The sequence below is a fragment of the Prionailurus viverrinus genome, chromosome B3 (genome assembly GCF_022837055.1).
Source record: "Prionailurus viverrinus isolate Anna chromosome B3, UM_Priviv_1.0, whole genome shotgun sequence".
Taxonomy (NCBI): domain Eukaryota; kingdom Metazoa; phylum Chordata; class Mammalia; order Carnivora; family Felidae; genus Prionailurus; species Prionailurus viverrinus.
The window spans coordinates 55,846,669-55,873,236 of NC_062566.1; the positions used below are offsets into that span (position 1 = coordinate 55,846,669).

Here is a 26,568-nt window from a genome sequence, read left to right on the forward strand (position 1 = left end):
TTCCGTATCCAAACAGTAAATCAACACTATCCCCTCCTTGTAGCCCTTAGCAACCCACCAGACAGAAACTACTTTTCTGTCTCTATGAATTTGCCTACCTAGGTACCTATTATAAATGGAACCATAAATATGACCTTTTGTGATGGGCTTATTTAACTTAGCATAATGTCTTCAAGGTTCATTCATGTTGTAGTGTGTTTGAGAATTTCCTTTCTTTTTAAGATTGAATAATACTCCATTATATGTATGTACTACATTTTGTTTATCCATTAGTCTGTCACTTGGGATGGAGACTTGGGTTCTTCCACCTCTTGGCTATTGTGAATAGTGTTGCTATGAACAATGGTGTGCAAATGTCTTTTTGACTCCTTACTTTGAATTCTTTTGGCTATATACTCAGAAGTGGAATTATTTAATCATATTTTTAATTCTATGCTTAATTTTGAGGGTGACCTCCAATAATGTTTTCTGTAGTGGCTGCACCATTTTAAGTTAATATCAGCAATGCACAGGGGTTCCAGTTTCTCTTCATCTTTGCCAGCAGTTGTGTGTGTGTGTGTGTGTGTGTGTGTGTGTGTGTGTGTTTATAATTGTCATTCTAATGGGTATAAAGTGGTTAGTGGTTGGATTTGTGTTTCCCTAATAATTAATGATGTTGAGTATCTTTTAATGTACTTGCCATTTGCATATTTTCTTTGGAAAAATATCTATTCAGGTTGTTTGCCTATTTAAAAACATTGTTGTTGAGTTGTAGTTCTTTATATACTGTAGATATTTAACCCATTATCAGATATGATTTGCAGATATTTTTTTCCCATTCCATTGCCTTTTCATTCTGTTGATAGCATCCTTTGATTCACAAAAGTTTTTAATTTTTATGAAATCCAATTTATCTGTTTTTTCTTTTGTTTTGATATTATAGTCAAGATATCATTGCCAGATCCAATGTTATGAAGCTTTTCCCCTATGTAGTCTTCTAAGAGTTGTATAGTTTTTTTTAACTCTATTTTCAGTAAATTTTTGCATACAATTATAAAGTAAGCATTTAAAAAAGATTGTCCTTTCCCCATGGAATAGTTTTGACACCTTTGTTGAAAATCATTTGACCATATATGTAAGGGTTAAAATTTTTAACTTTTAAAAATAGTGTTTTTCTTATTGTAAAAATATGTATTTGGTGTAGTAAATTTACAGAAGAGGAATCCTCCTTTAAACAATCCTATTATATAGAACTATATAATTTGTTAATAGTTAATTTGTTAATTTGTTAATAGTTGGTAAATATCAATCAGGTTCTTTATTTTATTTTTTTAAGAGTGTATTTATTTTTGAGAGAGAGAGAGAGAGAGAGAGAGAGAGAGAGATGGACACAGAATCGGAAGCAGGCTCCAGACTCTGAGCTGTTAGTTTAGAGCCCTACTTGGGGGGAGCAGGGCTTAAACCCACGAGTAAGATCATGACTTGAGCTAAAGTTGGACGCTCAACCAACTGAGCCACTGAGGCACCCGAATGCAGGTTTTTTCTATACATAATTTATGTATACACTTTTAAAAATACAAATGGGATTATATATATATATATATATCTATATATATAGATAGATATGTATATCTATATATACTGTTTTATAACTCTTTAACTTGAAGCATAAGGAATTTTTCATGTTTAAATATTTTACAAGTTACTTTTTTTTTTAATGCTCATTTACTTATTTTTGAGAGAGGGAGAGAGAGAGGAGGAGAGAGAGAGAGGGAGAGAGTGAGTGTGGGGGAGGGACAGAGGGGGAAACAGAATCCCAAGCAGGCTCTGTGGGGGGGCTGGAAACCATGAATGATGAGATCATGACATTAGCCACAATCAAGGGCCAGATGCTCAACTGAATGAGCCAACCAACTGCCCCAACAAGTTACTTTTTAAATTTATTTTTTTATTTTCAATTAATTTAAATATGCATGTAAAGTTTAATGATTCTCTGCACTTTATTATGGAAAAGAACAGTTTTCTTTCCTCCCCGTCTGCCCTGTTTACAACTCTGCAGAAGTACTCATTTGAACACTTTTTCCTGATTTTTTAATTGTTTACCTCTATATCTTAAACTGATGTGCTTGTATTGCTGCTGATTAATTTTTATTAAAATTTTTTTTTAATGTTTATTTTTGAGAGAGAGGGACAGAGTGTGAGCAGTGGAGGGGCAGAGAGAGAGAGAGACACAGAATCTGAAGCAGGCTCCAGGGGTCAAGCTGTCAGCACAGAGTCCAATGCAGGGGTCGAACCCATGAACCAAGAGATCATGACCCAAACTGAAGTCAGACGCTCAACCAACTGAACCACCCAGGCGCCCCTAACTTTTAAATTTTAGTTATAATATATAGGCTTTTTTCTATGGAAGATGGGAATTTTATTTTTTTCACTGCTTATCTCATTCCTACCACAGTTAAGTCCTATTTTTTCAGTAATGTTATATCTTTTAAACATCTTTTTTTTTTTCAACGTTTTATTTATTTTTGGGACAGAGAGAGACAGAGTATGAACGGGCGAGGGGCAGAGAGAGAGGGAGACACAGAATCAGAAACAGGCTCTAGGCTCTGAGCCATCAGCCCAGAGCCTGACGCGGGGCTCGAACTCACGGACCGCGAGATCGTGACCTGGCTGAAGTTGGACGCTTAACCGACTGCGCCACCCAGGTGCCCCAGTAATGTTATATCTTAATTTTGATTAGATCAATATTCAGACTTTATTTTGACTCTGTAAATGGTTTGACGTGTAGGTGAAATTTGCTATCTATACAGATATAAATAGAGATAATGGTATCTTTTCTTTTCTACACTGTTATTTTTTTTCCTGGAGCTTATAATTGTTGTTTTTGTTTGTGTGTTTGGTTGGTTAGTTTCCTAATCACTAATTCAGTCCCAAATTTTCCTCAATTTGTACAGGTCTCCTCTTAATGTATTCAGATTCATTTAGGTATTCTATCAATAGCATCATCTTTGAGAACTCTTTCCTGGAGCCATTCTTGTCCTACAGGCTAGGAACTGTAACTTACTCATCTTAGTGTTTCCACAGTTTTTGGCAGGGTCCTCATCAAATGTTTATTGAAAGGATGATTAGTAAAAGTTTGTAGAATTAGTAAAAGATTGTAGAATTTTAAAAAATGTTTACTTATTCGGGCAAGAGAAATAAAAGCAAAAACAAACTATTCAGATTACATCAAAATAAAACATCTGTGCACAGTGAAGGGAACAGTCAAGAAAACTAAAACGCAACCTACCAAATAGGAGAAGGTAATTGCAAGGACATATCTAATAAAAGGTTAATATCCAAAATATATAAAGAACTGATACAATTCAACACCCAAAAAGCAAATAATCCTATTAAAAAATGGGCAGAAGATGTGAGTAGACATTTCTCCAAAGAAGACATACAGATGACCAACAGACATATGAAAAATTATTCAGTATCACTTATAATCAGGGAAATGCAAATCAAAACTGCAATGAGATATCACCTCACATCTGTCAGAATGGCTAAAATAAAAAAACACAAGAAACAACAAGTGATGGCGAGGATATGGAGAAAAAGGAACCCCCTTGCACTGTTGGTGGGAATGCAAACTGGTGCAGCCACTATGGAAAACACTATGGAAATTCTTCAAAAAATTACAAATAGAACTACCCCACAATCCAGTAATTGCACTACTTGGTATTTATCCCCCAAATACAAAATCACTAATTCAGAGGGGTACATGCACCTCTATATTTACTGTAGCATTATTTACAATAGCTAAACTATGGAAACAGCCCAAGTGTCTGTCGATAGATGAATGGGTAAAGAAGATACGTATACACACCCGTGTGCACACACATAATGGAATGTTACTCAGCCATAAAAAAGAATGAATTCTTGCCATTTACAACAGTATGGATGGAGCTAGAGAATATTATGTTAAGCGAAATATGTCAGTCAGGGAAAGACAGATATCATATGGTCTCAGTTGTATGTGGAATTTAAGAAACAAACAAAAAAAAATGAGCAAAGGAAAAGAAAGACAAACCAAGAAACAGACTCTTATCTAAGTGGATGGAGGAATAGGTAATGGGGATTAAAGAGTACACTTCTCATGATTAAAAAAACTACAAAATGGCATATTAGAAAACATTATAAAACAAAAATGGAACTCTAAAAAAAGTTTACTCATTCGCATAACTTTGTATACCATAAGTCTGGATTATTAATAGGGAAAAATATGTATCTCTATAACATAATTTAGCTGTTCTCAAACTCTGGTTTCAGGACGTCTGTCTTAGTAATCTTAAAATTTTTTGAGGACCCTAAAGAGTTTGTTTTTTTAATCATAGATTTATATGTAATGATATTTACTGTATTAAGATTAAAATATATTTTAAATTTATTTATTTTAAAATAATAAAACTGTTGCATGTTAACTATTTTCCAAAACAGAAAAGCAAGTTGATGAAATGAATGGCATTCTTTTATGTTTTTTTAAGTCTCTTCAATATCTGGCATGATAGAAGACAGCTGGATTCTCATACTTCTGTGTTCATTCTCTTACAATATGTTGCTTTGGTTGAAGTATATAAAGAAAATGTGGCCTCATACAGAGACACAGTTGTAAAAGGGAGGAATATTTTACTAGCCTTTTTAGATTGTAGATTTTCTTTTTATAAATTAGAAAAATTTTTTAACTTTTAAAAAAAGTTTATTTATTTTGAGAGAGAGAGAATCAACAGGAGAGGGGCAGATGGGGGCGGGGGGAATCAGAGAATCCAAAGTGGGGTTCTCGCTGACAGCAGAGAGCCTGACGTGGTACTCAGACTCACAAACCGTGAGATCATGACCCGAGCTGAAACCGAGCATCTGACACTTAACCAAATGAGCCATCCAGGCACCCCTGTATATTCCCTGCTTTCAAGCATAGCGAGATTCTAGGCATATCTTTTACATACTCTGCCATAGTTTTAGAAGTAGTCATTTGTCCAAGGAGCTTTCATTCTTTTTATTTTGTTTTCAAAGTTTATAAATAAATAAAATTTATTTTGAGAGTGAGAGAGAAGGAATGTGAGTGGGGAGGGGTAGGGAGAGAGGAAGAGGAGAGAGAGAGAAAGTAAGAGAGAGAGAGATAGAGAGAGAGAGAGAGAGAGAGAATCCCAAGCAGGCTTCCCGCTGTCATCAGAGCCTGATGTGGGCCTCAGACTCACAAACCATGAGATCACGACCTGAGCTGAAATCTAGAGTCAAATGCTTAATCAACTGAGCTGCCCAGATACCCCTCAGTCTTTTTTGTTTTGGGTGTGGCGGGGAGGAAAATGGTATTTGGTACCCTCAGTCTGGATACTAATGGATGTTTAATGAGACTGTTCTGTGTTGCTTCTAGGACTGCTCATGGTTAGTTGTGAAGTACATATTTAAATAAAGAGCATATTTTTTCATATTTTCTTCATTATAAGATTTCAGGATTTTTACTTCTTTGACTTCTGTATTTATATCTCTTTTTGCGTAAAATGTTGATTCCTAGTGGCTTAATGTAATCAGTTATTTGCTGTGTTCTGCAGTATATCTATAATAGTTTTAAAATAATGTAATTGATATTCTAATAATATAGCTACTAAAGGCTGTTTTAACATTTCTTTGTGGTTCTTTTATTCCTTTAGAATAGGGAATGTACGGGGCGCCTGGGTGGCGCAGTCGGTTAAGCGTCCGACTTCAGCCAGGTCATGATCTCGCAGTCTGTGAGTTCGAGCCCCGCGTCAGGCTCTGGGCTGATGGCTCAGAGCCTGGAGCCTGTTTCTGATTCTGTGTCTCCCTCTCTCTCTGCCCCTCCCCCGTTCATGCTCTGTCTCTCTCTGTCCCAAAAATAAATAAACGTTGAAAAAAAAATTAAAAAAAAAAAATAGAATAGGGAATGTACAATCAAATTACTGTATTTTAGAGCCACAAACTTGGTAAAACAGTAGGTTATTGGTTTCAGTCTGTTTTAAATTTTTAGAGGTTGTGTAAAATTTTTGATATTTGGCTCTTTTTTTTCTTTTTAAATTTAATTTTGTCTTAAAATTTTTTTATAATGTTTTATTTATTTTTTAAGCGAGAGAGACAGAGAAAAAATGGGGGAGGAGCAGAGAGAGAGGGAGACACAGAATCAGAAGCAGGCTCCAGGCTCTGAGCTGTCAGCAACAGATCCCGATGCAGGGCTTGAACTTGTGAATTGCAAGATCATGACCAGAGCTGAAGTCGAAGACTTAACTGACTGAGCCACCCAGGCGCCCCTAATTATATCTTTTAATTGTCTTGAAGGAAGCGGCCGTCACTGAATATCTGAACCAAATGCTTTTTCATGTCTCTCTGTGCAAGGGAGAGCTGTGAGGCTTAAGAGTTCTGGGATCAGTGAAGTGAGACTGTTTAGAAAGTGGTTGAACTTTTGTTATGCACGTGTGGTTATGGAGTGTCACTGCTGATTGGTTGACTTTTTAAAAATGTTTGTTTATTTTGAGAGAGAGAGAGAGTGCGCGTGTGCGTGCGCGCACACACACCCACACACGAGCAGGGCAGGGGCAGAGAGTGAGGGAGAGAGAGAGAATCCTAGAAGAAGGCTCTGTGCTGAACACAGGGCTCGATATCGTGAACCATGAGATCATGACCTGAGCCGAAATCCAGACCCAGACCCTTAACCAACTGAGCCACCCAGGCAGCCCCTAATTAGTAGACTTTCTGAAGTGTGGTCACTTATTCATACCTATTATTGATAGACGAGGATGAGTTTAAAGCCAGCTCTGATGATTACTCTTGGAAAGTTACTTTCTTGAACTTGGAATTTAATTATAATAGTTTTTTCTCATGCAAAACAATGATTTTGGTTTAATTTTTTTTTTTTTTTTAAATTTTGGAGAGCAAGGGAGAGGGGCAGGGAGAAAGAGGGAAGAGAGTGCATGTTAAGCAGGCTTCAAGCTCATCCAACGCTGGGCTTAATCTCATGACCCTGGGATCGTGACCTGAGCTGAAACCAAGAGTCAGATGCTCAACACCTGAGCCACCCTAGTGCTCCAATGATTTTGATTTTAAAATCAAACCTACGTTATAAAATAGATCCATAGAAGTCTGGCTCCCATTCTTATCCCTTCTATTCTGTTTTCTCCATTCGTTTGAGAAAAGGTTGACAAACAACAGCCTGTAAGCCAGATTTGGCTACCTAGCTCTTTTTGCAAATAATGTTTTGTCACAGCCATACTCATTTGTTTACATATCATCTATAGCTTCTTTTGTGTTGTAACAGCAGAGTTGAGTAGCTATCACAAGGATTATATGGCTTGAAAAGACTGAAATATTTACTATCTGGCCTTTTTCCAACAATACACTGACCTCTGCTATAGGGAATCATTTTCATCATTTTTTGGCTTATCTTTTTTTCTTTTTCTTTTTAAAAAAAGCAAATAAGTTAATAAGTTTAACATTTATCTTCTTTTAACACAAAAGTAGCATACTGTAAATACTTTACTGCATCTTGCTTTTTTTCACTTAACAATATATCCTGAAAATCACTGTATCAACATCTCTCTTATTCCTGGACTAGTATTCCATTACACAGATGAACCATATCATTCCATTAACCCCCTATTGATGGGCTGTTAGGTTTTTTTTTTCCTAGTCTTGTGATTGTAAGTAGTGTTACAGTGAAAAGTCTTGCGAAGAAGTCATTTCACATTTTTTGTCGTGGTACCTTTGGAATAGATTTCTTGAAGTATAATTACTGGTTTAGAGTTTAAATGTATATTATCATGCTGAATGTTACCAGTTTCCCCACCTTTGGCCCATACCATCCTTTCTTTTCTTTTTCTTTTCTTCTCTTCTCTTCTCTTCTCCTTTCCTTTCACTTTCCTTTCCTTTCCTTTCCTTTTGCTTTGCTTTTTTACTATGGTAAAGAAAATATAAAATATACCATCTTAACCATTTTTAAGCGGACAGATCATTAGTGTTAAATATATTCACGTTGTTGTAAAACAGATTTCTGTAACTCTTACCTCTTGCAAAACTGAAATTCTATACCTACTGAACAACACTTCCCCTTTTTCCCTACCTTCCTGCTCCTACTAACCACCATTCTGCTTTTTCTGTCTGTGATTTGGACTACTCTAAATCCTTCATATAAGTGGATACATAAGAGTATTTGTCCTTTTGTGACTGGTTTATTTCACTCAGTATAATGTTCTCAAGGTTCATTCATGTTGTAGCATGTCAGGATTTCCTTCTTTTTTTAAGGCTAAATAATATTCCATTGTATGCATATACCACATTTTTTTTTTTCTATACCACATTTTTTAAATCCATTCATCTGTTGATGGACATTGGGGCTGTATCCATGTTTTGGCTATTGTGAATAATGCTGCTGTGAACTTGAGTGCACAAATATCTGTTTGAGACATTGTTTTCAATCTGAGGGGATATATACCCAGCATTGGAATTGCAGAATCATGTGGGAAATGTATGTTTAATGTTTTGAAGAACTGCCATACTGTGTGTTTCATAGTGGCTGTTTTTACATTTTTATATTTTACTTTGCCACTATTTTACTTTTATATTTTACTTTTTGTATCCTCTTCAATACTTATTAGTTCTGTTTGATTGCTTGTTTTTTTCTTTTTCTACATTTATCTATATTTATTTTTTTAATATGAAATTTATTGTCAAATTGGTTTCCATGCAACACCCAGTGCTCATCCCAACAGGTGCCCTCCTCAATGCCCATCACCCACTTTCCCCTCCTTCCCACCCCCCATCAACCCTCAATTTATTCTCTGTTTTTAAGAGTCTCTTATGGTTTTCCTCCTTCCCTCTCTGTAACTTTTTTTCCCCCCTTCCCCTCCCCCATGGTCTTCTGTTAAGTTTCTCAGGATCCACATAAGAGTGAAAACATATGGTATCTGTCTTTCTCTGTATGACTCATTTCACTTGGCATAACACTGTCCAGTTCCATCCACGTTGCTACAAAAGGCCATATTTCATTCTTTCTCATTGCCAAGTAGTATTCCATTGTGTATATAAACCACAATTTCTTTATCCATTCATCAGTTGATGCACATTTAGGCTCTTTCCATAATTTGGCTATTGTTGAAAGTGCTGGTTCCCATTTCTCCACATCCTCTCCAGCATCTGTAGTCTCCTGATTTGTTCATTTTAGCCACTCTGACTGGCGTGAGGTAATATCTCAGTGTGGTTTTGATTTGTATTTCTCTGATGAGGAGTGATGTTGAGCATCTTTTCATGTGCCTGTTGGTCATCTGGATGTCTTCTTTAGAGAAGTGTCTATTCATGTCTTCTGCCCATTTCTTCACTGGATTATTTGTTTTTTGGGTGTGGAGTTTGGTGAGTTCTTTATAGATTTTGGATACTAGCCCTTTATCCGATATGTCATTTGCAAATATCTTTTCCCATTCCGTCAGTTACCTTTTAGTTTTGTTGATTGTTTCCTTTGCAGTGCAGAAGCTTTTTATCTTGATGAGGTCCCAATAGTTCATTTTTGCTTTTAATTCCCTTGCCTTTGGAGATGTGTCAAGTATGAAAATGCTGCGGCTGAGGTCAGAGAGGTTTTTTCCTGCTTTCTCCTCTAGGGTTTTGATGGTTTCCTGTCTCACATTCAGGTCCTTCATCCGTTTTGAGTTTATTTTTGTGAATGGTGTAAGAAAGTGGTCTAGTTTCATTCTTCTGCATGTTGCTGTCCAGTTCTCCCAGCACCATTTGTTAGAGACTGTCTTTTTTCCATTGGCTACTCTTTCCTGCTTTGTCAAAGATTAGTTGGCCGTACATTTGTGGGTCCAGTTCTGGGGTCTCTATTCTATTCCATTTGTCTATGTGTCTGTTTTTGTGCCAATACCATGCTGTCTTGATGATTACAGCTTTGTAGTAGAGGCTAAATTTAGTCTGGGATTGTGATGTCTCCCGCTTTGGTTTTCTTCATCAGTATTACTTTGGCCAATCGGGGTCTTTTGTGGTTCCATACAAATTTTAGGATTGCTTGTTCTAGCTTCGAGAAGAATGCTGGTGCAATTTTGATTGGAATTGCATTGAATGTGTAGATTGCTTTGGGTAGTATTGCCATTTTAACAGTATTTATTCTTCCAATCCATGAACACAGAATGTTTTTCCATTTCTTTGTATCTTCAGTTTCCTTCATAAGCTTTCTATAGTTTTCAGCATACAGATCTTTTACATCTTTGGTTAGGTTTATTCCTAGGTATTTTATGCTTCTTGGTGCAATTGTGAATGGGATCAGTTTATTTGTCTTTCTGTTACTTTGTTATTAATGTATAAGAATGCAACTGATTTCTGTACATTGATTTTGTATCCTGCGACTTTGCTGAATTCATGTATCAGTTCTGTCAGATTTTTGGTGGAGTCTATCGGGTTTTCCATGTATAGTATCACGTCATCTGCAAAAAGTGAAAGCTTGACTTCATCTTTGCCAATTTTGAGGCTTTTGATTTCCTTTTGTTGTCTGATTGCTGATGCTAGAACTTCCAACACTATGTTAAACAACTGATTGCTTGTTTTTAATAGTAGCCATCCTAGTGATTATGCGGTGATTTCTCATGAGGTTTTGAATTGCATTTATCCAATGATAGAGATGTTGAGCATCTTTTAATATGCTTTTTTAGCCATATGTATGTCTTCTTTGGAGAATTATTTGTTTACGTCCTTTGCCCATTTTTAAATCGAGTTGTTTGTTTTTTTTTGGTTGTTGAATTGTTCTTTATATATTCTGGGCATTAGACCTTTATCAGATAATCTAGTTTGCAGTTTTTTTCTTCTAGATTGTCTTTTAACATAAATTTTAAAAATTTTGATGAAGTTCAATTTATCTTTTTTTTTTCTTTTTGGTTTGTTGTACTTTCAGTATCCTATTTAAGAAATCATTGCCTAGTCCAAGGTCATAAAGATTTATGCCTTTGTTTTCTTCTCCAAGAGTTTTATAATTGTAGCTTTCACTTTTATGTCTTTGATACATTTTGAGTTAATTTTTGTATATGATATTAGATGGAGGTACAAGTTCATTCTTTTGCACTGGATGTGTAGTTATCACAGTACTGTTTGTTAAAAAAGACTCTAGATATTTTTAACCTATGCACTTTTTTTTTTACTTTTAATATATAAATATTGCAAACATACACAGAAATAGATAGTATAGTGAATTCCCATGTACCCATCATACAGTTAGAAAAATTATAAAAATTTTACCATTCTTACCTCATCTAATTCTCCACCCCTAACACAGTAACTCTTTTTCCCCTTACAGTGAATTAGGGCAAATTCAAGACCTTTTTTCACTTCGTACATTGGTAGTTTATGTGTCTCTGACAGAGAAAGACTTTTTATTTTATTTTATTTTATTTTATTTTATTTTATTTTATTTTATTTTATATTCTATTTTTTGAAATTTATTGTCAAATTGGTTTCCATACAACACCTTATCCCAAAAGATGCCCTCCTCAATACCCATCACCCACCCTCCCCTCCCTCCCACCCCCCATCAGCCCTCAGTTTGTTCTCAGTTTTTAAGGGTCTCTTATACTTTGGCTCTCTCCCACTCTAACCTCTTTTTTTTTTTTTTCCTTCCCCTCCCCCATGGGTTTCTGTTAAGTTTCTTAGGATCCACATAAGAGTGAAAACATATGGTATCTGTCTGAGAAAGACTTTTTAAACATAACCATACCACTATTGTTACACTCTAGAAAATTATCAGTTATTCCTTAATATTATATCCTACTCAATTTTTCTGATTGCTAGTTGTTGCCTTAGTTTGAGATGTATATTGTTTCTTGTAATGTATAGTGTAAGGTCTTTTATTTTCCATACCATTTATTTGTTGGATAAACTGGTCATTTTGTCCTTTAGAATCTCCAGTATCATGGATTTAGCTTACTCTATTCTCAGGTTGGCATTTAACATATGCCTTTGTTCCCCTTATTTTTTTAAATGATAATTAAATCTAGAATATTGATTAAATTTAGTTTTGAAATTTTTTTTTAGGCGAGGGACTTCGTAGCATAGGTGGTGCTGAGAAAATTTTGTTGCAGAATATCAGGAAGCACTTATGTTTCATTGTCTTGCTTTTTAGTGATGTTAAGCTTGATTGGTGGTTGTGGGGGGGGTGGTTCCTGGATGGCTCAGTTGGTTGAGCGTCTGACTCTTGATTTTGGCTCAGGTCATGATCTCATGGTTTGTGAGTTTGAGTCCCCCGTTGGGCTCTGCATTTGTGGCATGGAGCCTGCTTGGGATTCTCTCTCTCTCTTCCTCTCTCTCTGATCCTGATCTGGCTCTCACCCTCCCCCCAAAATAAATAAATTAAATTTAAAACAAAAAAAGATTGATTGGTGGGTTCAACTTAATCTTTCATATTAAAGTTCCCCATCTACCTTTGGATTTGGAAAACGGTGATTTTCTTTTTTTTTTTTTAATTTTTTTAATGTTTATTTTTGAGAGACAGAGTGTAAGCAGGGAAGAGGCAGAGAGAGAGAGAGAGAGAGAGAGAGAGAGAGAGAGAGAGAGAGAATCCGAAGTAGGCTCCAGACTCTGAGCTGTCAGCATAGAACCTAATGTGTGGCTCAAACTCAAGAACTTCAAGATCACGACCTAAACTGAAGTCGGATGCTTAACCGACTGAGCCACCCAGGCACCCCATGGAAAATGGTGATTTTCTAATTCTGTCATTTCTTCTAGCATTTATTAGCTGTGATTATTCTTTGAGGAATAAATTCATCTCCTTAGTTTCCCCCAGATACTGTTCATACCAGAAAGGCACGATAAATCCATGATTCTTTCTTTCATTATCAGTGTTCAGAGTAATAAGTTGTACTCTGGCAACCTCCACAGGATGGCCAAAGAGGAATTTTCTTTTTACTTTTTTTTGTTGTTGTTTATTTTGGAGAGAGAAAGAGAGAGACTGCATGTGAGCGGGGGAGAAGGGCAGAGGGAGAGACAGAATCCCAAGCAGGCTCCATGCCCACACAGGGCTCCATCCCATGACCCTAGGGTCAGGACCTAAGCCAAAACCAATATATAGTCAGATGCTCAACCCCCTGAACCACCCAGCCGCCCCTCTTTTTCTTTTTTTGAGTGTCATTATGAACTATTGGTATTTGTATTTTTTATATTTTCCAATCATTGCAGTCACCATTCTTGTATATGCTCAAGGGAGAAATTTGGCAAATGAGAATCCTTTTGCCTGGCTCTGATTTCCTTTGACTTGCCTGTAGTAGTATTGTTGATATTTTGTTGCTTTCTGATTTGACAAGATATCTCAAGTTCATTGTGTACAATTTCCTGTGTCAGACCTGGAAAAAGCCATTTCTCCAGGAAGCCCTGATTTCTTTTAGTGGGAGGTGATGTTTAAAGTCCACAATCTGAAGGCAGAGGTACTCATTGCTACTGGGTTATCATTGCTTTTAGGCCTTTTCAGGCCATTCCTCATGCCAGATCTTCTACCATAATTCCTTGATTGTCTGATGCTTGTTATATAGTTGATTCTTAGGGGCATTTCCTGGGAACAGTGTTCTTTGAGTTCTGTGTTTCATAACTGTTTGTTTCCTTTAGCTATGGAAGTTAATTTGGCTGGGTAGAACATCTTTGGCTTAGATATTTAAATGTATAATTTCATTGTCTGCTGGTGTAAACTGTTTGTGCTAATGTCTATTGTCAGTGCCAATGTCTGTTTTCTTTACCTTTTAAGTAATTTGGACTGTCTGCACAGATGCTGATGATTTTTTCCCCCTTGAAATCCAGTAGTTTTATTAGACTGCGTGTTGATGTTGATCTCCTGGGTTGTTTTCCCAGGTATACCTGGGTATACCCAAGAATATCCCAGTGATATACCATTTCAGTATACAAATTTAGCCTTTTTCTTTTAATTTAGAGAAATTTTTTGTATTATAGTGGCTAGTATTTGTTCTATTTCCTAGCATGGGTTTTCTTTTTGGGGGCCTTCTATAATATGTATTTTGTATTTACTTTGCCTTTGATTTGTCACTTTTGCTTTTAAATATGTTTTTCATTTTCTTCTTTTTTTTCTTCCTTAATTTGTATGGTGTTTTCTCATGTGTCTCCTCTTCATTTCTGATCCTTTTCTGAGTTAGCTCAGATTTCTTTTTATGTCTTCCTAATTTCTAATTATGATTTATGTTGTCATCTCCTTATCTCCTTTAGGCCAGATTTTTCTGCTTATTTTCATTTTCTGTAGGTATGCTGTTCATATTATTATCCTCTTTTTCTTTAAATATCATTGTATTAGAACTGATCAACAGTACATTTCTGTGGCTCATGTTTATTTCCTATGCATTTTGAATGCATTTTGTACATTATGTAATATTAAAATTTTATTAGCTCTGATGATGATAAGCTCTAACTTACAACCTATTAAACTATAAGCTGTTGTAAGTTAGGTACCATGTCTTTTTCTTTAGCAATATGTTGTAGTTAGGGTGGTGGTCTGTCTAGGTCAATTGTCATTGACACCATGCTTGCTCTATAGTTTAGCAATCTCAGTTATTGAAATTATATCTGTGTTGTAGGGGCGCCTGGGTGGCACAGTCGGTTAAGCGTCCGACTTCAGCCAGGTCACGATCTCGCGGTCCGTGAGTTCGAGCCCCGCGTCGGGCTCTGGGCTGATGGCTCAGAGCCTGGAGCCTGTTTCCGATTCTGTGTCTCCCTCTCTCTCTGCCCCTCCCCCGTTCATGCTCTGTCTCTCTCTGTCCCAAAAATAAATAAACGTTGAAATTATATCTGTGTTGTAACATAATGTCTTTGTAATGTCATGAGCATCTTTAATGGAAAGGTACTTTTTTTTTATATAAGCACTAAACAGATTTTGGAACTGAGTTTGTGGTGTTTTTACTCCCTTTCCAACAAAGCAACCTAATTAATGTATAGAATTAATGGTGCTACTTGGTCCTGGAATGTTTGTGTTAATTAATTAGCCCTGATATGCTGCTGCTGTTTCTTTTGTTTTAGGTTAAATGGAAACCACCCTTGGGAGCTGGATGCCTGTATAACCGTTCTATCACATCAGTGAATTGCAATGAGTGGAGGAGGAGAGCAGCCGGATATTCTCAGTGTTGGAATCTTGGTCAAAGAAAGATGGAAAGTGGTGGGTATCTCTCTTAGATCAAGAGAGAGACAACATGTGGGGTAATTTTTGGTATCTTGATAAAAATAGGATTTCCTTAGGAAATAATATATATATTGTTAATATGCCTGAATCAGTTTCCAGTTATTTTCCTGTGATTGTCTTGTTTATACAATAATTCTTGCTTTATACAGTAGTCAGTTTTCCTAACCACTGATAGCTAATGCTGAGTAAGGTAGAAAAAAGTGTACTTAGAGAAAGACAAATGAAAAAAAAAATACAGTACAATGAAATTCTCTTTTAAAAAAGTTTAGAACTTTTTATTAAGGAAAATTGTAAGCATACATAAAAGTAGCGAGACTGATATAATTAACCTTTATATACTCATGCCCCAGCTTAAGTAGTTATTAATTTATAGTCAGTCTTGTTTTATCTCTTTAACCTCCCTCCCGGAATATTTTGAAGCAAATCTTTTACCCTGGTATTTTTTCTGTGTGTACTACAATTATGTATCTCTAAAGGTTAAAAATTCTTTTAAAAATGTAGTCATAATATTATCACATCTAAAAAAGTAATAATTTTTTAATGTCATTAAGTATCCTTCCACCTTTCACATTTCCCCTATTGTAAATTATTTTTAATGGTTTGAATCAAATCCAAATAAAGCCTGGGTGTTGCAATTGGTTGACATCACTTAAATATCTTTTAATTTCTAGATTTCTTTTCATCTTGCTTTTGTTCCTCACAGTTTATTTATGGAAGAAACTTGGTCATTTACCTGTAGAATTTCACAGTTTGGAGTTTTCTGATTTCTTCTGTGTGGTATTAATAGGTTTCTCTGTCTCATGTATTTTATGTAAATTCTTATTTATGTATTTTTAGAAGCTTATTTATTTTGAGAGAGAGAGAGAAAGCAGGGGAGGGGCAGAGAGAGAGAGAGATAGAGAGAATCCCAGGCAGGCTCTGCACCGACAACCCCCCAGTGTGGGACTCGATCTCAGGAACTATGAGATCATGACCTGAGCTGAAATCAGCAGTCGGGCACTTAACCAACTGAGCCACCCAGGCATCCCCAAATTGTTATTTATTGGGGTTTGATTAGATCTAAGTTCAGGTTTGTTTATTGAGTTGGTGTTTTGTTTTTTTTTTTTTATAAAGGGTATTGTGATCTTTCAATAGGAGGCACATAATGTCTTATCACCCATCAAGACATTGTGTGTCCTATTGGCCATTCTCTTTTAGCAGTCCTGATCATCATTTTCTAGGTCTGTTAATTGCAGATTATTGAGTGTTTGTTATTCCTTCATTTTTTAAATGTTTATTTATCTTGAGAGAGAAAGAGAGAGAGAGTGCACACGTGTGCAAGTGGGGAAGAGGGAGAGAGAGAGAATCTGAAGCAGACTCCACACTCAATGCAGAACCTGACATGGGGCTCAGTCTTACAACCAAGATACCATGACCTGAGCCAAAATGGATGCTCAACCCACTGAGCCACCCAGGCACTCCTGTCATTCCTTCATTTTTTAAAGTACATCTACAAAGAGAAATTTTTTGTTGTCAACTATTTGATTGTCCTGAGGTACATTTTGATTAGGAAAAGAGAATAAATGCTTAATTCTTTTTCTTAATTTACCAGTTTTCAAAATAATGAATTGGTTCTCTGGCATTTTCCAAAAGTGACCAATGAGATTTTTAAAAATAGGTAGTCAAGAATGCATGGATTTAAGCATATTTCATATGTTTCAGTCAGTTGTCATTACTATCCTTATTGATCCCTAAATTGTCTCATTTGACTAAGGGAGGACACCCTTCAAGTTGTCTCTTGAGTCTTTCAACATGATCCTAATAGTCCTTTGATATCTTCCTTGTCCTGGACTTGGAATCTGCCATCTTCTCTGCTCTTCAAGGAAGCATTTTTGTTTCAGATGTATTTAAATATGTATTTTAATCAGAGTTTTGTTCATTACCAGGTGTAGGAAAGTTGTTATAGTGGTTTCCTTAGTTTATCAACAGATTGGGAAAAGAAGATTCTTCCTTTAGAAATACAAATTTTGTTTCTATGATACAGTGTTTTAACCAATTAGGCAAATCAATTGGCTTTGAAAATTTACTTGAGTAAATGTAAGAAAAGAATCATGTTGTCATCATGGATTGGTGCAGGAAGATTACAGTTAGTAATCTTTTATGTAAGTCAGAAATGAGTGTTTCTTTGGTGAGTGCTTTGTATGAAGTGCTGTGATAAAGTTTGGCTGTTTCCAGTAGACATATCAAAAGGTGACAAATGAAGCTATGCCTGGCTTAGTTGCTCTGTCCTGATAATTAGAACTAATATACGTATCAAACATGTCCCCCAAATTTGGGAGGCATAGTAGCATTTTAGTAAGAAATAGTCTCATTTTTATGGATGGTGTTTTGGTTATCTACCATTATGAACAAACTGCATCAAAATTTAGAGGCTTAAAAAACAATCATTTTTTTACGTATAATTTTGTGGATTAGGAATTTGAGATGAGTTTGCCTGATAGTCTCTTTTTTTTTTTAATTTTTTTTTAACATTTTAATTTATTTTTGAGACAGGGAGAGACAGAGCATGAACAGGGGAGGGTCAGAGAGAGGGAGACACAGAATCTGAAACAGGGTCCAGGCTCTGAGCTGTCAGCACAGAGCCCGACACGGGGCTCGAACTCACAGACTGTGAGATCATGACCTGAGCCGAAGTCGGACGCTCAACCGACTGAGCCACCCAGGCGCCCCAGTTTGTCTCTTAACCATGTGGCACTCGGCAGGGTTGGGTGGGTTAGAGGATCCAACTTCCAAGTGGGCTGTTTGGTGACTTGAAGGTCCTTGGTTCCCTAATCCTCCCCCTGTCATCCCTGGTAGCTTATTTTCTAGGACCTCTTCACAGGTCTGTGGCTTCTCAGATGGTCACACTTTTTATATGGTAGCTGGCTTTTGAGAGACAGGAAACAGAAACTGCAGGGCTGGTTAAGGGCTGTTCTCAGGGCTGGGGCAGTATTACTTCACCATGTTCTGTTGGTTAAAGCAGCCACAAGATTAACCCATATTTACGAGGGCGGGGAATGGATGCTGTATCTTGGGTGAGGGGCAAGGTCACACTGAAGAAGAGCAAAAGGAATGGGTGATATTGTTGTGATCATCTTTAGGAAACAAAGTCTGCCACAGGCCTTACCACCATTCTTTCCCTAATCTACATACCCCCATCATACTAAACTGCCTCTAGCTTTCTGCTTTATAAACATTGATGATGTCTTAATGCTTTGTCAAGTTCAGTAAAAAATATTAATGTTCCCACTATTGTTGAAATGACATTATAGGAGTAGACCAAGGAGCAAAATCATTACTTTGGTCTAGATTTTCTGTTCTGTCATTTGGTAAGGTTGTTGTGAGGTAAAACATGAAGGTACCTCTCACCACTGTCCATAATTAGAAAAATGTCCTTTTGGTATTGTTATGGATTTTTAAAGTTATACTAGGCTTTGTTTAATAGATATTAAGAATTGTAAGGGGCGCCTGGGTGGCGCAGTCGGTTAAGCGTCCAACTTCAGCCAGGTCACGATCTCGCGGTCCGTGAGTTCGAGCCCCGCGTCGGGCTCTGGGCTGATGGCTCAGAGCCTGGGGCCTGTTTCCGATTCTGTGTCTCCCTCTCTCTCTGCCCCTCCCCCGTTCATGCTCTGTCTCTCTTCTGTCCCAAAAATAAATAAACGTTGAAAAAAAAATTTAAAAAAAAAAAAAAAAAAAAGAATTGTAAGTATCAATCAGGGCCCAACAAAAAACAATTTAACTGAAATGAAGTTCTGGAACTTTATTTTAATCCTGCGCTCATACTGGAATTTCTCATGCTATCTCTTCCCATCACCCAACTGGAATAAAGGATTATGGCTCTTATATACAAAGCAATGAATAGTTATTTAGCAATAATTATGTAGTTACTACTTAGCCACTTGCTGTAAGGGAAACAAAAAAATAGAAAGGTGTGGCTGTTTCTGAAGAAACTTAGTTTCACTGTAGGGAGCTAGGACATTGACAGTGGAAAGTCAAAAAATAGCATAGTGTATTAATACAAGTGATATCTGAGGTGTTTAGCTTAGTAAAATGATTAAATGATTAAGCAAATAATTCCTATAGAGATTCAGAAGATAGAGAAATCTGCCTGGAGGTAATCAGTAATGCAGTGTTCTTGAAAGAAGTAGAGCTTAAAGTGAGTCCTCTGGGGTGGTTAGGATTTAGGACCCTTGTGCCTCCAGTGAGGACTGCCTGCTTTACATCACGTCTTAGGTGTTTGATAATGTGGAAAGGAGAAGACCTTCAGGAAATGGAAGAACGCTAATTCTGTGCTACATCTGGTTTGAAGTATACTACCCACCTTGGTGCTCATAGCTCTACAGGTTTAGTTGTCACTAACACTTGAGAACTTGCTTGTAGTACTCAGACAGAGATCCTGGTATTCCCTAGTTAAGCTAATACATTTTATCAGGAAGGATATTAAGTGTTTGTTGAAGGTGTTTTATTTGATTAGACTTTGTCTTATCTGAGCATATAGTTATATAGTGAACTTTGGGATAGTTTAGAACAGGAGTTTTCTGTCTCTTCTGTGGAGTCTGCTCAGTGCCTCAGAGAGGAGGATAAGTGGTGCTGAGAAGGCTGGGCTCTGGTTGCCTCACTCCCACCTCCAGCCTCTGCACATACACATCTCATCTGGGGTCCAGATATGATTTTGATTGGCAAAAAGATTTCATGGTTTAAAAGTTTACAAAATGTTGCCCTATAATTAAAATAACATATCTGGTTGTTGGGGGGCATTTGTGGCAAGCAAAACTTTCAGGCGCTATGCTTTTTTGTGACATTTTTGATGCTGTAGACTAAATTTTAAAATTGTGGCTGAAATAATTTCATTACCTTTGTGGGCAAAACCATGGGAAAAGGTTTTGATGGTATTTGTAGGCATTTGTTTTCTTGGCATATGTGCAGTTAATTTAACGATATTGAGATCTTTTATCCTCAAATAGGGATAGTAAAATTATATACAAGAGATGAATTGGTTTCCAATTAGAATGCTCTAGTAATTTTATGTGTGTATGTTCTTATTTCCCCTGCAGTTGAGGAAGATTGGGGGTGGGGGCTTTGGAGAAATTTACGATGCCTTGGACATGCTTACCAGGGAAAATGTTGCACTGAAGGTAGAATCAGCTCAACAACCAAAACAAGTTCTGAAAATGGAGGTTGCTGTACTGAAAAAACTACAAGGTAAGCTATTTTGTATGATACACCAAACAATTTATAATTTGTTGTTACCTTTCTAAACCTCAGTTACATTCTCAAACTATTAATGAATAATCAGGAATAAACAATGCTTAGCATTTTTCTCTTGGAAATTTTATCACTAGCTAGTAGGAGTGGAGATACTGATTGCTTAGGCTAATTGGACTTTGGGAATTCCTTTTTATGGTGAACAAGGATGACAGAGTGAATTTCCTAAAACATTCTGCTTTAGAAAGTGTTTTTGTAAGTCTATTTTGGTAAAAATTTGCCTTTTTTTTTTTTAAACCACTAAACATGAATACCTCTGAGTTGTTTCTCCTCATGTCATTGGGTGTAAATATGCTTTAATCACTAAGGAAGCTGCCTTCAAATCATACTGCAGGATGGATTAAAAATAATACTATTTGTTGTGTGGATAACTTTTTTCCTGCCATGTTGTCATTTTTGAGATCTGTTTTCTACTTGGGTTCCTATTTCTTACTACAAGGAAAAATAAGTTTTTTTCTGACTTTAACCCAGTCATGTAATACCCTGAATTTATTGCTAGTTTATATTCATCTTTGTATCTTCAGCTTAATGATGTAATCTGATATTACTCATATTTAAATGTTTTGTCTGAATCAATTAAATGGGGTTATTAGCACATTAAATGATCTTGTTAAGCTCTAGACGGTTTGATATTGTTATGGGACATTCATTAGTATCTAAAGGAATTTAGTGGTAACATATAGAGCAAAGGAAGTTGCTAGAATTAGTAGAAATAACTGTAGTTGGTAGAAATAGCAAGCACAAAATGCTGTGTAGCCTAGGACCTTCAAATTCATGGCTGTGTAGTCTCTAGGGTGAATGTGCTCTCTTTGTGAATTCTTGATGTTTGGAATTCTAGTAAACTAGTTTGTGTTAAGTTAATGAAGTGTGTGTGTATTATGTATTCTGGCAATGTCTGTTCTTTTAATCATTGCCCTTTGCCTAAGCTTTCTGATTATCCAGGTTTCTCTAACAATTGGCTTGTTTGATTAGAGCCTGATGCTACTAAAATTATAGATCTGTTTAATAGTTATTTTTTAGTCCAAAATTAGCTTTCCCAAAACATGAGAAATTAGGAAAGCGGTGGATAAATCAATACCTATTAGAAGAAACATAACTGGAGAAGGAAGAGTAGGGGAAAAGATGGTGCTCTCTTTTTTTTTCACCTTTTCTCCATACTCCCTGATTCTTTGGAGCTGTTCTCAGCTCAGTGACATAGAGGCCACACAAATAGGTGCGGCTGGAGCTACCAATTCCTGGGTTGCTCAGATCTTAGCAGATCTCTTTGACTCTCAGACAAGCTCATAAAGGATATGTCAGCATCAGTGTGGCCTGCACAGTGCCATTTCACCTTTCTCCTACTTGGCCCTGGGAAGATGGTTCCAGGTGAGGCAGGATATAGCTCTATAGGTCTTTCAGTAGGTTTCTTGCCTATTTTGACTGCAATTTACCCAGGATTCTATGGGATAAAGCCTGAAGATAACTTCAGTAGCTTTTTAAAAAAAATTTAATGTTTATTTATTTATTATTATTGTTAAAAATATAATTTATTGTCAAGTTAGCTAACATACAGTGTATACAGTGTGGTCTTGGCTTCAGAAGTAGATTCCCATGCTTCATCGTTTATGTGCAGCACCAGTTCTCGTCCCAACAAGTGCCGTCCTCAATGCCCATCACCCATTTTCTCCTCCCCCCATCAACCCTCAGTTTGTTCTCTGTATTTAATAATCTCTTATGGTTTGCCTCCCTCTCTGTTTGCCACATTATGGAAACAGCCCAAATGTCCATCAACTGATGAATGGATAAAGAAGGTGTGGTTTATATATACAATGGAATAGTATTTGGCAATGAGAAAGAATGAAATCTTGACATTTGTAACAACATTGATGGAACTGGAGGGTAGAATGCTAAGTGAAATAAGTCAGTCAGAGAAGGACATATATGTTTTCACTCATATGTGGAATTTGAGAAACCTAGAAGACATGGGGGAAGGGAAGGGGAAGAAAATAATGTTTGTTTATTTTTGGGAGAGACAGGATGTGAGCAGGGGAGGGGCAGAGAGAGAGGGAGACACAGAATCTGAAGCAGGCCCCAGGCTCTGAGCTGTCAGCACAGAGCCCAACGCGGGGCTCAAACTCACAAACTGTGACATTGTGACCTGAACCGAAGTCGGACGCTTAACCGACTGAGCCACCCAGGTGCCCAACTTTAATGCTAAACTCTTAGATGCTGAGGCTCTCCTTCTCTTTCTGGCTATTTTATCTTTCATACTATTAACTGACATGTTTTTTCTACCCGCTTATAACCACATCCTAGTTCTCAGAATCCTTCACTTTCCAAAAATAAATGGGTTTTTATTTTCTGGCCTGTATTTCTTCTTTTGTTTTTAAGTTTTCATTTCTATGGTCTGTATTTCAATGAGGCAGCTCTTGACTCTCCTTGGCTTTCTCACTTATGCCTTCTGCGTATTTAATGCTTCACAACTTCTTTTTGTTGAAAGTGCTTTAGAATTTGGGCCTTTTTGAGAACATTTTTATGGGGCTGACTTGCTTGCCTTCCTTTTGATATAATGACTTCTTACTCACTGACCCCAATAAAAAGGCTAAGTGTATAAGGGGAAGATAAACAACCAGAGGCTAACCCTTTAAAGGATGCGGGGCTCAAACTCACAAACTGTGAGATCATTAACTGAGCCAGAGTCGAATGCTTAACCCACTGTGCCACCAGGTGCCCCAGGATTGGTTGGTTTTTAACTGATGTTCAATTTTTGATAGGTAGTATAAGGATTTGTTTCTTTATAAGATAAAAAGATATTTTAAGGTGAATTTAGCCAGAGCCCTGTTGTATTCCTTGTAATACATCAATCCCCCTTTTCAAAATTCTCACAGTTTTTTTTTTTTTTCCTGGATTCCTTCAGTTCTCTATTTTCTCTCAGTCTAACCCTGTATTTCCTTAGCTCATGCACAACTCTCATTACTAGTATGATCCTTTCTCACCGGCCCTGAAGTGTGAAGGCCTTAGCGTTTTACCCCATCTTTTCTTCTAAATCACCTCCCTATGCTACTGTCTCAGATTACTCTATTTTCACAGCTTTCTGAACCATTCTGGATGTATCCTACAATTCTCTATTGAGTCAAGTTTGACTCCTGATTTGTACTTGGTTTTTAAAAATGTGTTTGAGGGGCGGTGGCTCAGTTGGTTAAGTGTCCAACTTTTGATTTCGGTTCATGTCATGATCTTGTGGTTCATGAGTTCCAGCCCTGCGTTGGGTTCTGTACTGACAGCACAGAGCCTGCTTGGGATTCTTTCTTTCCCTTTGTCTCTGCCCCCTCCCTGCTTGTGTGCGCTCTCTCTCTCTCTCTCTCTCTCTCTCTCTCTCACTCTCTCTCTCACAAAATAAATAAATAAACTTAAATAAATAAATAAAAATATGTTTGAATGTGTTAGTTGCTACTAGACTAAACCATGTCTGTAGGCAGTACTTCTAGTACTAGATAGTACGTCTACACTTAGTTATTATTTTGTAAAGTATCCTAGTAAATAGAACCATACAACTTAATAAGCTTTTCTTTTTAGTGATATATATCTGTGTATAATTTATTTGTGTTTCTTCCTTGTCTCCATTTGGACTTTACTGTTTTCGAACCTTTTTCAATTCAATTGCTTTGAAACTTAGAGCTAAGGGGATAATTGCCTCCCTTGTCTGTTAGATTCCTTTTCCTTTCTTTTCTCCCATCTTCAATACATGTTTGTAGCAATATCCTAGCTATCTTCACTTCTCCATTTTAATGGCCCTCTTGAGTTGTATTTCACTATACCATTTTTTTTTGTTTTTGGTCTTTTTAGTAAGTATAGTTTTATTTGCACTGCTGGTGTAAGAGGAAAAAACCTTCTGTCTCATGACTTCAAATTGATCACCAGTAATTCTGTAGCACCTCAGAAACCTATCATCAATGCTTTTTATAAAGATTCCTATTCCATTTATAAAATTTTGATACATAGCTATAATCCTGCAGCAAGACAGGCAAATCTTAACTTTGCTATTTTCCCTAATTTTATTATGAAAAAATTTAAATATACACAAAGATGGAAATAATTATATAAAGAACATTCTTTGTACCCAGTACTCAACTTTGATGTATCAGCACTTGGACAGTCCTGTTGCATCCTACTCCTTCAACACTCTTTGCCACCTTGCTGGAGTAATATTTAAGAAATATTTAAGAAATGCTAGGTTGCTTCTGCATCCTGGTGCTGCTTCTGGGATATGTTTGTTATAATTGGTGAGCCAGTATTGATACATTATTATAACTAAGATCTATAATTTGTGGTAAGGTGCTCCTTTTTTAATATAACATAAACAGTAGTTTTATTTATTTATTTATTTTTTTAATTTTTTTTTTCAACGTTTTTTATTTTATTTTTGGGACAGAGAGAGACAGAGCATGAACGGGGGAGGGGCAGAGAGAGAGGGAGACACAGAATCGGAAACAGGCTCCAGGCTCTGAGCCATCAGCCCAGAGCCTGACGCGGGGCTCGAACTCACGGACCACGAGATCGTGACCTGGCTGAAGTCGGACGCTTAACCGACTGTGCCACCCAGGCGCCTCATATAAACAGTAGTTTTAAACACCTATCAAATACAAGTTATTCCTCAATACCATCTAAAATCTATGCAGTGTTTAATTTCTCCCATTGTATCAAAAATATCCTATTGTTCTGTCTTTGAGGCCTATTGATACCTTGTCAGCACTGATGGGGAGGGAAGGAACTGGTGAGTGAGCAGGACTGAGAGGCATGCTTTGACTCTTGACTATAGCATTGACCAGTGGGAAGTGGCAGAAGTATAACATATAGAAAAACATAAGTTGTAGTTGACAAAAAAAGTGACATCTGAGGAATCAGGACCAACTCCACCATCCACTGCTGTGTGAACCTAACCAGTCCAAGCAGGCTCCGTGATATCAGCCCAGACCCCGACGCAGGGCCTGAATTCACAAACCATCAGACCATGACCTGAGCTCAAATCAAGAGTCAGATGCTTAACCGGATGCTTAACTGACTGAGCCACCCAGGTGCCCCTGCATTTATTTGTTGGAGAAATGAAGTTCTTAGTTCTATAGAATAGTCCAAATTCTGGATTTGGCTAATCACATACTTGGGGTGCCTTTTAACATGTTTCTCTAGCCTCTGTGTTTCCTATGAACTGGTAGTAGATATATAGAGCTTCGGTGAGATTCATGTTGTGATTGCTGTTGTTTTTGGCAAGAGTACATTGTCTGGATATATTGTTTCCATAGGGGTTACAAAATAGTGATTTTTCTGATTCTTTTATTTCTACCAAATTTCTGAAGTGGAATTATTCTATCAAGTTAGAACTTTATTTCATCAGCTCTGTGTTTCCCCCGAAACATAGTTGCTAAAAGAAGGGCAGGGTAAAGACTTGATTTTTGATCCTTCTTATTTTCCAGTTCTCAGAATAATGAGCTTTGTGCCCTATATGACCAGTGAATTTTTTTGTTTTTGTTTTTGTTTCCAGAATCACCATGAACTCAAGGATTTTTATGTATTTTATTTCAACTCATTGCAGTCATTGTTATTTTGATGCTCAAATTTTCGTGTCTTTGGCTAGTGGAAGCCCTTTCAAGTTGGTTGCTGTGTCTTTCTAACTCCATTGTTCTTTGATATCATCTTTCCTTTCTGGCACAGGCCATATTTCAGGCTTTCCTTGAACTTTCCCCCATGCTATTGTTGGAATCTGGAACTCTGTTTCTCCAGGAAACCCTATTTCCTTTTATTGGGAAATAATTGAGATTACAATATGGCAGTAGGGCACTAGTTGCTATTGGGCCAACACATTTTTCTCAATAGGTTTTAATAACCACTAGATTCTGTCTGGTTTATTCTTAATGTGTACTTTTTAATGTGTTTGAATTATTTATTTATTTTTTTAAGTTTATTTATTTTGAGAGAGATAGTGTGTGCACACACAGAGGAAGAGCAGAGAGAGAACTAGAGAGAGAATCCCAAACAGGCAACATACTCATTGTGGAGCCCGATGCCAGGGCTCCATCCCAGGACCATGAGATCATGACCTAAGCCGAAGTCAAGAGTTGGCTGCTAAACTGACTGAGCCA

The 26,568-nt window shown here is 36.9% G+C and overlaps 1 protein-coding gene across 4 annotated transcripts in view; it reads left to right on the forward strand.

Annotated features, from left to right (window-relative positions):
• The window catches only part of TTBK2 (tau tubulin kinase 2), a 164,768-nt gene that overhangs the window by 19,313 nt on the left and 118,887 nt on the right, over positions 1-26,568 (forward strand). For 3 of the 4 annotated variants that reach the window (XM_047862921.1, XM_047862922.1, XM_047862920.1), the window contains exons 2-3: positions 15,010-15,145; positions 20,242-20,389. In XM_047862921.1, the coding sequence (XP_047718877.1) occupies positions 15,077-15,145; positions 20,242-20,389 (217 nt within the window). In that variant the 5' untranslated portion in view covers positions 15,010-15,076. Of the gene's footprint in view, positions 1-15,009; positions 15,146-20,241; positions 20,390-26,568 lie in introns of those variants that run through there. The other variant, XM_047862923.1, reaches the window with a different exon arrangement.